This window comes from Setaria viridis, chromosome 2 (genome assembly GCF_005286985.2).
Source record: "Setaria viridis chromosome 2, Setaria_viridis_v4.0, whole genome shotgun sequence".
NCBI classification, from domain to species: domain Eukaryota; kingdom Viridiplantae; phylum Streptophyta; class Magnoliopsida; order Poales; family Poaceae; genus Setaria; species Setaria viridis.
This window is the reverse complement of record NC_048264.2, coordinates 11,254,372-11,269,706: the sequence shown is the minus strand read 5'-3', so window position 1 is coordinate 11,269,706 and position 15,335 is coordinate 11,254,372. Positions and strand designations below refer to the sequence as shown.

The 15,335-nt window shown below is 42.8% G+C and overlaps 2 protein-coding genes across 5 annotated transcripts; both read right to left on the bottom strand.

The window, feature by feature from the left end:
- Positions 1 to 5,745: 5,745 nt before the first annotated feature.
- Positions 5,746 to 10,880, bottom strand: LOC117843934 (uncharacterized). 4 transcript variants are annotated; one of them, XR_011897582.1, is made up of 7 exons: positions 10,441 to 10,880; positions 10,260 to 10,307; positions 9,967 to 10,121; positions 9,581 to 9,652; positions 8,630 to 8,724; positions 7,885 to 7,963; positions 5,746 to 7,566 (listed from the first exon to the last, which is right to left on the bottom strand). XR_011897582.1 is itself a non-coding variant. In XM_072292107.1 (6 exons), the coding sequence occupies exons 1-6, from the start codon at positions 10,479 to 10,481 to the stop codon at positions 7,952 to 7,954; spliced, it is 423 nt and encodes a 140-aa protein (XP_072148208.1). In that variant the 5' UTR covers positions 10,482 to 10,880; the 3' UTR covers positions 5,746 to 7,951. The 4 variants fall into 4 exon arrangements, 3 of the variants coding, with proteins under 3 accessions (XP_072148208.1, XP_072148209.1, XP_072148207.1); XM_072292107.1 differs by having other exon boundaries at positions 5,746 to 7,963; XM_072292108.1 differs by having other exon boundaries at positions 5,746 to 8,724; positions 10,437 to 10,880.
- Positions 10,881 to 11,014: 134 nt separating this feature from the next.
- Positions 11,015 to 13,329, bottom strand: LOC140220043 (uncharacterized). Its single transcript, XM_072292105.1, has 2 exons — positions 12,219 to 13,329; positions 11,015 to 12,135 (listed from the first exon to the last, which is right to left on the bottom strand). The coding sequence occupies exons 1-2, from the start codon at positions 13,050 to 13,052 to the stop codon at positions 11,977 to 11,979; spliced, it is 993 nt and encodes a 330-aa protein (XP_072148206.1). The 5' UTR covers positions 13,053 to 13,329; the 3' UTR covers positions 11,015 to 11,976.
- Positions 13,330 to 15,335: the final 2,006 nt, after the last annotated feature.

The window sequence follows — 15,335 nt, the reverse complement described above, 5'->3', positions numbered from 1 at the left end:
TGTATGGATGCACACTTGTCTACTTCCAAGTACTAATGATATCCTTAATCTTTAATTAAGAAACTCTCTAATCACTTCTGCTCAACTTGCCCTTGACCTCCAAATTGACCTGCGCTGAAATTGCCACCATTGACTTATACAGCATGCACCGAATCAATCGGTGAAGCCCGCAAGTACAACTTTGAATCGGTCACTGACTGACCACTGACTCATTTGGTGAGTCCACACTGTTACCACCGTATCAATCAATGAACCCCTCAAATATAAATCAAAACATCTAGAGCCAATTTTGAGCCGGTTACGAGCTGAGCCAACATCACCGACTCATTCGGTGTGGTTCACATGCAACCACCGAATCACTTAGTGATTACAGTAACTCACAGATAGCGAATACCCAAAATGCGCATAGGAGGATCCAGTGGTAGTCACTGTAGACATTGGACCAATCGTTGAGACTTTGCTGCATGCAACACACAAACTGTAGTCACTGATTCATTCGGTGATACACCCCTGAGGTCACTAAATGAATCAGTGACAAAAAAAACTGTGCACATTAAGCGTCTAAAACTCATCCAATTCAATCCCTCTATGTTTTCGCACTTCTTCTTGATACCCCAGGGCTTCAACCGAGCCACCTAGTGCCTAGTTTCACAAGTGTACATCCACTTTGATCTCAGGTTCACATATGTGCTTGCTGGTTGGGAGGGATCTGCACATGATGCTCTAATTTTGTCAGATGCTCTTGAAAGGGATGATAGCCTTACAGTCCCACAAGGTACCATACCTCACATATACACATGCCAACAAATTGCACTCACTAAACTGATAAACCATGATTTGTTACATTGTCTAGGAAAATTCTATCTTGTGGATGCTGGATATGCAGCAAGGCATGGGTTCCTGCCGCCATTCGTGGTACAAGGTACCACTTGAGGGAGTTTGGTTCTAATAGGCCGCAAAACCAAAGAGAGTTGTTTAACCTGAGGCATTCTTCTCTTAGAGTGACAGTAGAGAGGGTCTTTGGTGCTCTAAAGAATAGATTCAAAATCCTTGACAACAAGCCTTTCCATCCTTACAAAACCCAAGTGAATTTGGTTCTTGCCTGTTGTATTATGCACAATTGGATACTTAGGCATGGACAAGATGAACATGTCCCCACTGAAGCTGCTTGGACTCCTAACTCCATTGATACTCCCCCTGAGCCAAAACATAGTCCTGAGAATGGAACCTGCGCACAACAGTAATTATACGAAACACACTTAAAACAGTCTAAGTCCGGTAGTCCGTCAAGTGTCCCTAGGACGCCTCGAATCATTCATGACTTGAATCGTAGCCATATATCAGGATCGCTTCCACGAAGGGAAAGCATCAACAAATATTACATTTTTACATAGTGCGAATTATTACAACCATAGATGGAAAAAAACTTAATAGTGCAAGTTAGACCATTCTAAGAGTGTCGAACATAAAACAATTCTGAGGGTAAAGTAATTATACAACTAGGTTTCTCTAGAGGGTATTACGAGACCCGTAAAATACCCTAGTTCTTCGGGCCTTCCTCTTCGGTTGACCCCTGCTGCGCTTCTAAAAACAACGAAAAAGGATCCCCTGAGTACGAGGGTACTCAGCAAGACTGACCCGTCTAACCAGTATAGGTAGATTTAAAATAACGTTTCAAGGAATATGATAGCTTTTTAGTGTACTGGCTGGCTCACATTTTTGCAGAAAGCTTACTACTTGTGGAACCTTAGTTTTATCATTTTATTCCAGATTAGTTTTTACGTAACCAGTCTAGGTGAGTAAAACATTTTTGATCAACCAAGGAAACTAAACATCATACAACAATATTTATTCAAGAAAAATATTATATTCAACTCGATTACTCTATGATGCTTAAGCGATGATCAGGTGCATTCATAACCAAGAATTGCAGCGATCCGGACTGATTTATATCCTGCAGGAGATACCTAATCACCAACCATGCACAACTGATCGGTTTTGCGCATAACAACCTTTTGATTAGCCGTACCCAATGACCGGAAATATAATTACCCGAACCCAGGGACGCACCCTCACATGGGACCCCACGTCTGGCCTGATCTCCATGTGAGTTTCAGGCTACGCCTCAGCCTTTCTTCCGCATGCCAAGCATGAGTAAGAATATTCCAATCAGAGAGCCAACTAACTTACCGAGCTTTGCTGGTCCCCAGGGACAGTAAGCAACCAGGTAATATCACTTGATCATCAGTTAAAACAAGGAACGGGCCTTAACAAATTACATTCAGTGAACAAAACTACCATCTCTAGCTTCTGTCCACATCTTCAAAATTCAAAGCCATTTTCCTTGATCAACATGTATGACAATTTTAACCTTAAGTGGTTGAGTAACAAAACTTACTTTAAAGGAAATCTAACCATTATTAAGCATAGGATGGTTACTAATTATTTGAATAGGTGGCAAAGATGTCCTACAAACAAGGTGGGATCATGCACAAGAGTAGGTTGCAATCAACTCCTAGATTTAATGCATAAATTAGGAAATAACCAATTATTGGACTCATGAATAATAATTATTGGACTCTGAAATTAGATAGGTGTAGACGCACCGGGGTTTGCCTTGATTCACAAAAAAGTTAGTTTCTTCTAAAGATCCTTCAACACAAGGGACCAATTCAACAACCTCCTCAAATTCCTGAGGTTCTTCTGAGAATTCCAAGAAATCCACTTCTGAGGCTTCCAGTTCTACGATATGATGCATGCCAAAGTTAGATATGCAAACTTTTAGAAATAAATACTATACAACTTATCTTTGTGATAAAGTTGCAAGCCAACACTAATCTACCCATAAAAGATTAACCCACAATTTAATTTCTTAACTAACCTCACTTAAGCCTTTTATTTTATTTAGAAAAGCATTATAAATAATTTCTAACCTTAAAAATTAATTTCTATGAATTAATAAGCATTTGTGAATAATAAAACATTATTCAAAATTTTATACATTTTATAAATATTAAGTATTTATTTAAATACCTTAATTAAAGGCACTAAATAAATACCAAATTTTTAATTTCCTTTCCTAGGGTTTAAGAATTTTTTAATGCATAAAGGAAAATAAAATACACCTAATAAAATTGATTTCACTAAATTTGGACAATTCTACAAATTATAAAGTATTACATATGAAAATAGAATTTAAATCTATTTTCTAAAACTATAAACCAATTTCTCCCCCGAAAACCCCCTTCTGGAACCTTTCTCACTCACCCCCGCCCTAACCCCTCTCACTAGCGCGTGGGCCTGGTCAACAGACCGCTTCCCCGGCCCTGACTGTGGGTCTGCCGGCGAGTAACCGTGACGACTCATCGCCGGCGAGGCCCCCAGCGACGGGAACACCACGACTCAACTCATGTTAACCTAGCACACCCACTGATGGTACTCTAGTGGTGGTTGGATGGACGGCAACAGTGAACGGTGAAAGACAGCGGCGGCGTGAACGGAGCTAGGCCTACTGACGGCACGAAGCTCGACGGCAGCGAACTGACGACCACAAGCGGCTCTGAAAGCTTTGCTAGGACCTAAGCTACGCGGCGCGCTCCCAAACCAAAGCCCACCGTTACCAGAGCAAGGTGCTCCATGAAGACGGCCATGGCCGAGGCATGCGCATGGTGGCGCAGGAGCTCCGGCCAACCCAGCCGTGCTCCAGGCCAACAAGCTAGCCCTACACCATCTAGAGCTCCTGCGTGACACACCCATACCCTTAGACAACGACCAGAGCTCCGGCAACATAGCCCTCCACGGCGGCGACCTTACCAAAACAAAGCGGCGGCCAGCACTGGAGAAGATGACGGCGAAAAGAAGCTGTGGTGGATGGGGCTAGACGACGACTGGTGGGATGGATTCAGGAACTAAGGCGGTGTTTCTGGCGGAGGGGAACGGCTAGCAGTGGTGGAACGGTGGCAGAGCTCACCGGCGACCGAGCGTAGTGAAAAATAGAGCGTGCGGTGAAATGGATAGCTCTGGCCAGCGGGAGCAGTAAATATATGAAATTTTCACCACCCTTGCAACGGACACGTCCTGCCTGCTTGCTTGGCTCGCGTCACACGCCTACGCTAATGCGTGGCACGGCGGCACCGCTCTTGCCATCGGCGGCAAGCAGCTGCGTGGCAGTAGCACCACTCTGCTCTTCCACCTTTTCTCCCCAATTCCGCCCAAAAGTCCACTCAATCTTGCGCCCGATTTCCAATTCAAGCTCCATGATTTCCTTTAAGCAAAGTTGTAGAGGATCCTCAATACTTCATTCTATAGATTCATAGTTTTGGCTCTGGATCACTCTATCTCACGAATTTGAGCCCGGAAAATCATCTAGGGTTCGGGCTGTCAGTGTTCAAAAGAAAGCCTCGTTCAGTTTCGTAAGAGCACTTTTAAACAACCACTGTCCAAACTTTCAATTCAAATTCAAATATGCAAACCCACTTCTCCTTGTCCGCCAATTGTAAACCACATGTTAGGGATTCCGTTTTGCCTGCCATGGTCCAGCTTTTACATATAGAATCTTCCAAAATCTTGAGCCAAAGTTGCCACTTTTCACTGTCTTAAGAACTGAAATGGCTATTGCCATTCAGTTTCTATAGTTATTTTTAAACAGTCCACTTTTCAAACTTTGGGCTTCTAGAAAAATTTGAATTCTTTCCTTTCCTTGTCCAACAACATGCTCATATATTCACTGGACATCAAAGTCCACTTGGGGTCCAAAACCTTTCAAAGGTTATATGAAAAATCCTTCAAAAATTAATTTCAAAGTTGAAGGATTGCTGTTTTTAGCATTTTCAGACAGTGAATAGTAACTCAAGTCAATCCATCTTTAACTATGCATTTGAGGTGTCTATGACTTGAATTTTACTTCAAACTTGATTCCTTTGAAGTCTAAATACCTTCAAGGCTTGATTTCATATTTTTATCAATTTTTTTTCCAAATTTGAATCTCGAATTTGAATTTTTGTCAAATTTGACTTTGGCCCATATACCTCCTTTTAATCCAAATTTCACCATTAACACCTTAATGACTATTCTTAGGCTTTTAACAACTATGGTTGTTACATTGTTACATTTTCCCTCCTGAGGGCACCGTCGGTTTGTCTCTAGCCCACCCATCATCAATTCTCCAGGTGAAAACTTTATCCTAGCGAGCAGCGGCAGCGAGCAGCGGCAGCGACGACTATCATTGTGTCCTTGATGGAGGCGTCATATCGGAGATTTTGAGTGGTGGTGTACTTCATGCGGGTATTGTGGTTGCCTAACTTGATTCTTCAAGAGCTACTAGTATCTTACTTTATCCCTAATGAAGTGTGGATGGTTTTGCTATGGTCTTGAGTTTGTGGTCAGAGCATCAATTAGCAAATGAAGTTGCCACTCTTCTTCGTCGTTGAATTGACTCATGTTTGGTTTCGATTTCATCAATTGAGAAGTCGATTCATTTGCGTGTATGGAGATAAGAGAATTTGAGTTGTATTTTCTTTTTTTTTAATTCCTATACGGTACATCAGATCTTCTGATGTTGGCTACATATTCTTTTGGAACATGTGCCCCAATGTAATTTTTGTGATTATGCATTCTTGAAAAAGAACAGTACGCGGCCTACTGGAAGCCTCACACCCCTCTGGCATCACAAACCGAGCAGTGGCGATTATTTCCCACATCTCTACAGGCTGATGTAGAACATTGGTTAGCACCGAAGAAAAAAAAGAATCAGCAAGTATAATCTTAAATCTGACTGCACTGCACATCTTAAATTTGCTACAAGAGAGAATGCATTGTTAAATCATCACAGCTATTTTTCAGGTAGCGAAGACATTCGTACAGACATTCAGGTGGCACATCAGTGCATCACTGGAAGCTAAATATTGGTGGTCAAGATATCGGTGCAATGGCAACCGAACCCAGTCACAATGAACTGAAGATGATAATTCTGGAACTCATATAAACAATGCTAAAACCATCTGGATATTGAAGACTAATAAACATCACAGACCAAGAACCTTTTGCACAAAATCAATCCGAAACCAGTATTCCCTAATGTAAGCAATTGTCAGCCCAAGATTTTTTTTCCCAAGAAATCTATAACAAGTTGTCCCAAGATAATAGTACCTCAAGATCTTCCTTATCATTTTCCTATTGCTCAAACATCTCCTTCTGCTCTCCTTGCTGTCATTATAAAACCAACATGCGTGTGGAACCCATATCAGTTGATATGATAAACAGAATAGAAATTTTAGAATGCTTGAAAAAAATGAGAGCCGTCCATCCGGCGAAATCGAACAGTGGAAACAAAGGAAGTACCATGAAGTATCTAAAGAGAAGTACCAAGAAGTACCAGTTTGGTGGAACAAGTATCAAAAATAGTAAGAAATTACTATGATACCCTTTTAATTATATGTAAACCTTTTAATTATATGTAAATCTATTTCATTATTTCATTCTTTTTTGATAAGAAGGATAAGAAAGGAAAGTACCTGCAAGTACCATTGGTAGTTTAAAAGCATTGTAAAAAAGCTCTAAACAGAAAAGAAAAAACATCAATGACCACCATATGAGTACTTCAAAATTAGGCTTATGAAAAGAGCCTTGGAAAAAAAACTGAGATAGTATGGAATTTGTTGTGCATATACAAAAAAGACCATTACCATGTCAGTCCTAAATAAATAAACAGAAATTTATTTTCCCTCATCTCCTAAGCCAAGTTAAAAAGCCTCCAGACACTGCAACCAAGGTATACATGAATATTGAGAGAGAGAAAACACATGGATATCAGCAGTGACCTATGCCTGCTCCAGAAATTTCATTTACTACAGATTCTCCATGCAGAGAACCCACTCGCAATTATGACCAAACATCTCATATTAATATATGTAGGTTAATCGTTAGTGACTAATGCTCCTTGATTTCGTGAAAAGAAATAAAGAGGTTCCAAATTAGCCAGGAAGGGTATGGTACTTTATCGCAAACATAACAATATATAGTCTTAACGCAACATTGTCTAAATAACAATTCACCTGGCCATTTTTACCAAACTAATAAGCCCACTAATAATATTGCTAGTAAAGATCATAGATAAAAGATGGTCGCAATAGGGAAATCAAAGCGTCCAACTGGCAACATTGATGTGGAATGATGCCTGGAATGGATTTTATCTTAGGGACCAACTACCAAGATTATTCTCCTTTGCAAAAAAAAATGAAATGTATCTCTCGCTCAGTTTCTGGCAGATAGCACTCCAGACACACTTTCATATACCACTATCCCAGCAGGCATTGGAGGAACTGCAAATTTTGCAAAGCAAAGTTGAACAAATAAAGCAGCAAAGCAATGAAACAGATAGCACTCCAAATTGATACAACTGCAAATTGATGTGGAATGATGCCTGGAATGGATCTTATCTTAGGGACCAACTACCAAGATTATTCTCCTTTGCAAAAAAAATGAAATGTATCTCTCGCTCAGTTTCTGGCAGATAGCACTCCACAGACACACTTTCATATACCACTATCCCAGCAGGCATTGGAGGAACTGCAAATTTTGCAAAGCAAAGTTGAACAAATACAGCAGTCAAGCAATGAAACAGACAGTTGGCAATACTGTTGCGAGAATGGAAATTACTCTTCAAGAATGTATTATCTGCTATCATTCAGATCTATTACACCTCCAACTCCTTTCAATTGAACCTGGAAAGCTAAAGTGACCAAAAAGCTAAAAATCTTCATGTGGCTAATCTTCAAAGATAGACTGAATTCCAGAAACTTACACAGAAGAAGAAACTACAAGATTGATGGGGACAATTATAACTGTGTACTATGCAACCTAAATCTAGAGGAAACCACATATCACCTGTTCTTTGAATGTCCTTTCAGCAGTAGATGCTGGAACTTTGTTGGTACATCATCGGATCACTCTATCAGATTCTTTGCTACATTTAAAAAAAAAGCTAAGATGAAATGTCAGCACCAATTTTTCATGGAGATCTTCATTATCTCAGCATGGGAAATTTGGAAACAGAGAAATGCACAAACCTTCAGAGGAACTTAGGGTTCATTCAGATATTGGAAAATTTGCTTTGTGGATACTGTAAAGATTCACTTGCACGGATTTAGTCCTTTTCTTTTAGTCACAATGTATCCATCTGGCTGAATAGCCTTCTGCAAAGTTTTTTCTCTGACCTCTCTCTTATCTCCTTCAATTGGCCTTTTTGTGATTTAGCACTCCAGGATGCTACTGTACCTCTTTTTATTTATTTATTTTATATGAAATAAAATACCACAGTAGGGGATTCCCCTACTGCATTTCCCTCAAAAAAAAAAATAATGTCATTCTTCATTTCCTCTAGACATGAATTCATTGTTGTCACTATCAGCAGCGCCCTCTTATAAATTGTTCCATCAATTACTTGTCAATCATAGATGATTCAAATTTCAATTACATATTATCACAGATGTTAAAGAAACATCACAACTAAGTCCCACTAAGCTTAAATTTTCATCTAACTTGCAATTTCACTTGAACACTTCAATGCTTGGAAGGAACAAAAATAATTAATATAAGTAGAAGGAAGCAGACATCAGTTGGGGTTTCCTACCTTTTTCCCATGGACGCGAGCAAACCTGGACGTGAACAGGCCACGCCACTGGCGTCCATCCTGCAGCAATGCTGCAACGAACAGGCAACTGGCCACTACCAGTCGACGTAGTAATCAAAGCAAGCATGCAGTGTTAGACCATCAATGATAAAAAAAATGAAGTGTGTGTCTTTTCTGCATGCAATCTTACATCAAACTTTCTAAGAACTGGAATGCAAAGACTATCACTCATCATTGCAGCAGGAAAATAATACTTTAAACTCGACATGCAAGAGGAAGTTATCAGTTTTTCAGTTAATTGGATAGATCAGCTGGGTAAATTAGCCCATTGCAGCCAGCTAGTTAATCCAACTTGTGTTAACATAAGGACTGAAAAAAAACGGTACAGTGTGTTAAATCAAAAGGAAGGAGGTAGCAATTTCTTCAACCTTTACTATATTCCAATTTAATCAGTATATGTCGTCCGTACTTAACTTGTTGACAGATGGAAAAAAGATATTCTTTTGCTGTCTCAGTTTGAGCAACAACCATGCAACCCTCTAATAACCATGATATACATGAAGTATTGAGCAATCCAACAGGTAGCAAAATACTTCCAGTTGCGAACCATTGAATATACCGATCATGCTAAACCTCAAAGCGGCTCTGAATTTGATGCTTATATTATTTGGGACTGATGAAACCTTCCTCAAATAACCAGTTCTATGAAACTCAAAATCTCAGCACCTATCTCAAATAACTAATGCAAATGTCTACCTTACCATAAGATCCAACAAACTAAACTAATGCAAATTAACTCTACTACCTATGCAAGACTCAACAAAAGGCCACTTCTCACTGCTGCAATGTGCCATTCTGAATACCAGATAGTTGTAATTAGTAATTACAGACATGGTGAACTTGCAATATAAAGTGGATGGTGTAGTAGTAGTAAAGGGCTTACATACTCACCATTGCTTGGGCAGCTGATAGGAGCCTTAGCACTTGCTCTGGAATTTCCTTTCCTAAGTACTGGTAGCGTCCCTGCAGGTGAAAGCAAATATAAGAAACCATAATCCATCTAACATGAGGTAGTTATAGTTTAGGTGATCAGAATGTGGATAGTCACTTATGTGTAATGGTTAAATGTGTAATTCGAATCAAATATATGCCCATAGACTTTGATACTAAGTAGTCGAGCTAATATATATTGATTACTGATAAATCAATAGAAATATACTGATCCAACTATGTGCTTTTTTCTACGAGTAATTCAAAACATTGCTGTTTTTTAAGCTCAACAAACCACTAGAGTAGTACTGTAAGCAATTCCAACATACAAATAAGAAGGTTCTCACACCCATGACTTCTTGTAGTCCTCATCTCACTGTTTGAATACCTTTTTCTGTCCTCAAATCCTTTCTGCCCGCCATGGCTAAGCCAAAATGCCCAAGCCTCATCGGAATTTCTAAATTTCATGCCAACATGAGCTACCAATCCAGGCAGTATAGCTCTGCAACAGAAAAATAACATGAGCAGGGGACTTGTGCAATTGCAGAGAACAAGCAAGGAATAGCAGTACTCGGGATTGGGACAACTAATATCCATTTGGTGTCACGTAAGAAATAACAAGTCGGGTTGTATTACTCACATATTGGAATCATGGCACTCTGTGTTAGCCTCTTCTTCCATCTTGGTACTACATAATACAATTTAAACTGGCTGGTTATTTCATGAGGAAAGGAAGCTTGATCAAGTTCAAAGCAATCTGCTACTAGTAAACCATTAGTGCTGAAGACAGCAGGAGAAGGTAGATTATAAGACTTACATACAAGATCAAAGAGCAGAACAGGTCGTCCCTTCCAGCGATCATCTCCGTTGCGCCGTTTCTCTTGTCTTTGTGCGCTTTTCGGCCAGCCTCATGCCATTTCTGTAGTTCTCGCGCCCTTTTCCGTCGGCCCCACGCAGAAACCAAACATGCTCTAACTCTCAGCTGCAGTTGTGTCCAGCATGAGGAAAAACCTTCCAGGTCCTGCCAACCTTAACTGTTCACAATGCGGCAAGAGCTATTTTTGACGTATGGCCTCCATAACTATCAACCCCGTGATTCAAAATTCACATAACCAGAGGGAACTAAGCTGAATATTTACAAACCCATGCATGCCAATCATTAATCCTTGCCAAATTGAAATACCTGTTCCCAGTGTGCGAGGCTTGGAATCGGATGTGAGCGCATCAATGCAGAAAACGTAAGAATAGGTTCACCATTCAATTTGCAAGTTACCAAAGCTTTTTAAACTGTCACAAGGTAAAATGGCAGGACAGAACAATATTTGCAAAACACTGGGGAAAACAATCTCCATTCACTTCCATATAAAGTTTATTACGCAGAAGAACTCCATTACATTGAAGAACAGGTAAGAACTTGATTATATTGAGTAACAAGTCAATTACATTTGGTAAGAACTCAATTACATTGAAGGCTAGATAAAAACTACATTGAAGACCAGGTAAGAACTAGATTACATTGAAAACGTGTAGTCATATCCTAGACACCTCAAAACACACACAGGAGTGCTTCTATTCAGATCTAACATAGGATACCACAAAACCACATGCTGGTGCTCGGTCAATCTAGGTGAACCAGAAGTATTTTACACGGTAGGTACTCAGCAGACTGCCTCCACCGTTCCAGCCCCCACCCCACCCACACAGAGACAAACAAAAAAATAATGATCCTCAGGTTAACTCACAACGATCAAGGGCTCAGAATTCGGTTCTTTTCTAGTTCCTCTTTATCTGCTACGTTCCAATTGGTAAACAAACAACTCTTTTAGCAATTGTTACATTTTCCATACCATGTGAATTTATAAACTTATTGACAATGGCTGCATTTATAATCCTATCTGACATGAAGAATGTGGATGGAGAATAACAAGTGCAACCTGAAGCTATTTTAGAGAGAAAAATGAACAGAAAGGATCATGTTTCGTATACATGATTATTCAAATATATGGACCTGTATGCTAAAAACTGGAAATGGATAGCCAACTAGCTTAACATGTCTTACCCTTGTTATTACTCCCCCGAACAACTAATATTTGAGAGCAACAATTTTTTGTTAACTCTTTATTTACAATAAGCTAGTTTTATGTTTAGGAAAAGGTAATGCCAAGCTTCATTGCAGGCACCTATTCCTCATCAGGATTCACCATCCAAGACCCCAGAGAGGCAGACCCTGCTACCAACCATCTAAAATTCTAACTGGTTCACACAGATTCACAGAGCACAAACTCCTGAGCAAGTGCGGCACCTACCTGAGCACTAACTAAGCATGCTCTCCATGTGTGTGTAGAAGTGAGTTGTACTTATCTAACCTTAGTCATTGATGATGCGGAGTCCAGACGGCCGGCAATCAGGCTGCCCAGTGGAAGAAACGACATGTCGGCATCCAGTTCCCACAAGTGAAAAAGAATCGCCCTTGCATTGGTCCCGGCATCGTCACCACGCCGCCTCTGATAGGAACGCTGCAGTAGCAGTAGAAGCAGTCAGTAGTAGCAGCGCCATCATCACACCAGCTTAAGTTGCGATTCACCGGTGAGAGCTGTGCCTGAGGTTGGAGTTCCGGCTCCGGCTCCGGCTCCGGCTCTGGCTCTGGCAGAGGCGGTGGCACCAGAGAGCCGGTTATGGAGATACGGACTCCCCGCCGCATCAGCTCGACAAGGAGACGCGCTGTGTTGCGGGCGTCGTCGAGCCCGCATTGGAGGCGGCCATCCCACTGCAGACCCGCCTCCCGGACAGCTTCTTGCAGGTTGCGCCGCCCAGCGCCAAACGCGGTCTCGAAGGGGATCCGGAGGTTAACCCACTGGTTGAAATACGATGGCTTGGAGATGTTCTTGAAATTGCATTCGAACTTCAGCATCGTCCGGCAGTCCCAATCACCCCAGGTGACGATGGCGAGACGGTTCTTGGCGACGCCCGCCGCCGCCAGCCACTTGTCGTGCAAGGCCAGCGCCGTTGCAAGATCCACGCCGCCGTCGACCTGCTCTTGCTGAATCCCCGTCAGCTCGGAGCAGAAAGCGGTGAGGACCGGGTGGTGCCGCGGCTTCACATAGGTGCGGAACGAGGAGACCAGGCCGCCGGTGGCGGCGTCGACGAGGACCGCAGGAAATTCGATGATTTCCTGCGGGTAGATGCGCGAATCCTTCTCACAGGTAGCCTCGAAGTCGACGACGACGAAGTAGTCGAACTCCCGCATGCGGAAGTCCTGCTGCTGCGCCGCAGGATCTGCCGGCCCGGACGGTGCGGCGGAGGAGAAGCTGAGCATGCCTCGAGCTGCAGTGGAGGCGTGAGGAAAGCTCTGGCGCTGCTGCTGCGAAGCCATGGCGCCACGCGCCGCCGGATCGGCCGGCCGGAATGCGGAGGAGGAGGGGAGGCAGAGCATCTCGTTCGCCGGATCTGCTGTGGTTCTTGGGAGCAAGGCTCTCCTTTGCGGTGGTTGCTGGGAGGAATTGAACGCGATGCGGGCGATCTAGGTTGCCGAGAGAATTGTTTCGCGGATGATTTGAGATTGGATCCGAGGATTTGGATTTGTATTGCATAGATGCGGTGGCGGCGGAGGAAGGCGGCGGAGGCGTACGGGCGGCGCCACCATATCCTCATGCCTGGCTGGCTCCGAGTCCGAGTCCGAGTCCGACTCTCAGGTGGAAGACTGGAAGTGATTTTGATTTTGACGCTAAATTAGGTAGGCCCCACCTGTCACCAGTTGGGCTAGGCCCTTGTTTACTTCGCGAATTTGGGAGGTGCCAAATTACTGTAGCAACACTGTAGCGTTTCGTTTGTATTTGTGAATTATTGTCCAAATATTGACTAATTAAGCTCAAAAGATTCGTCTTGCAAAGTACAACAAAACTGTGCAAATAGTTTTTGATTTCGTCTACATTTAGTACTCCATGCATGTACCGCAAGTTTGATGTGATAGGGAATCTTCTTTTTGCATAGTGTTAAAGTTGGGAGTTTGGAGGTAAGAGAACAAGGGCTAGGTTCCTGCTGTTGCGGTGCTGAGCTGCTGATGAGCGATGACTCCGATGAGCAACCGCGTTGGCTGGGGATTTTTTTAAAATGATATTATTTTTAATGGAAAATCTTATAAGAAATATGTAAAAGCATCTCAGCGCATAATTTATATTTCGAGTTTAACTAAGAAAATTATATTAAAACATGTATTTATATTTATATTAGCCAAATTAACTTTTAATTATGAAAAAATCGAGATATAACCTATGTAGCTTTTATTTAGAAAGCAAATTGAATAAATATTAATCAAATAAGCATTAATCAATTTAACTCTACATGGCTTTTAATTGGAAGAATTATTTAAATAAGCATTAATCAACTTATCTTTGGTTTATGAAAAACCGGTGTATAACCTAATTGGATTATTGATCTTTATTATGAAAAACGGTGTATGACCCTTGGTAACTTTTATTTAGAGAAACGCATGTTCATTAGGCATTAATCAAATTAATACTAAATTTATTTTTAAAGACATGAAATGTAGGATGATATCACTACTAACGTGTACTTTAAGATGTTATGAACGCAATGCATCTTAAACAGATTAAAACGGAGCTAAAACGTGGAATCTAGGGACTAAGTAAGGTTCTAAGAACCTAAACAAGATTAACCGTAGATCTCAGGGGTTAGCACAGAAGATTACCAAGACTCAGAGAACAGGACCTGCGAAAAGCTGAAAACCTAGGGTTAGATCTGCAAAAAGTCAAGGCTTGGATTAGATTCCAAGAAACTGAAGATTTCGAGGGCTTTTCTATGAAAGGTGCAAGACACAAAGAAAGAGGTAGAGATTTACAAGTTCTGCAGGGGCTTTATTGCAAAGACACCTTATCTTCTCCTACAATCCTCCAACCGACAGTTCAAGCTAAAGATGGCAATGGGGACCCGATACCCGACGGGTATTTACTCCATTACAGTCTGAATATAGACTAAACACAATACCCACGGGTACGTAAGGGTGCGTTTGGTTTTGGGACCATGTGGGTTGGGTTGAAGCCAACCCACTTTTCTAGGTTGGAGTCGACCCATCTCTTGTTTGGATGAGAGGGTTGAAGAGGGATGAGTTGGACCCAGTTTTTTGTTTGGTTGGAGAAGTTATGAGAGTTGGGATGGATGTCCTTGTAACACCGTTAATTGTGGGCCCGACATGTCACCCTCTTCTTTCTATTTCTTTTTTTCCTCCCTTCACTCTTCTTCCTTCTCTCCTCCCCGCAAGCACTCCTGGCGCCGCCCCCGCTACTCCCCGGCCGCTAGCGCGCCGGCCCCCGCCGGCGGCTCCTCCCCGGCCGCCTCCGCGCCGACCCCCACCGTCGGCTAGCACTCCCGCGCCGGCCCCCGCCGTCGCCTCCCGGCCGCTCGGTCTCTGCAGCGAGTGCGGGGCCATGGGGCGCCGTGAGGCGGAGCTGCGCTGCCGGGCAGGCGGCGGCGGGAGGGTGTTGGGCCGGCAGGAGGGGGCGGGCAGGCAGCGGCGGGAGGGCGCCGGGCCGACGGGAGGGGGCGGGCAGGCGGCGGCGGGAGGGCGCTGGGCCGGTGGGCCGGCGGGAGGGGGCGGGCAGGCGGCGGCGGGAGGGCGCCGGGCTAGCGGGAGCGGGCGGGCACGCGGCGGCAGATGGCTGGCCGGCGGAGGGCGGTGGCAGGGTCGGGCGGGCAGCAG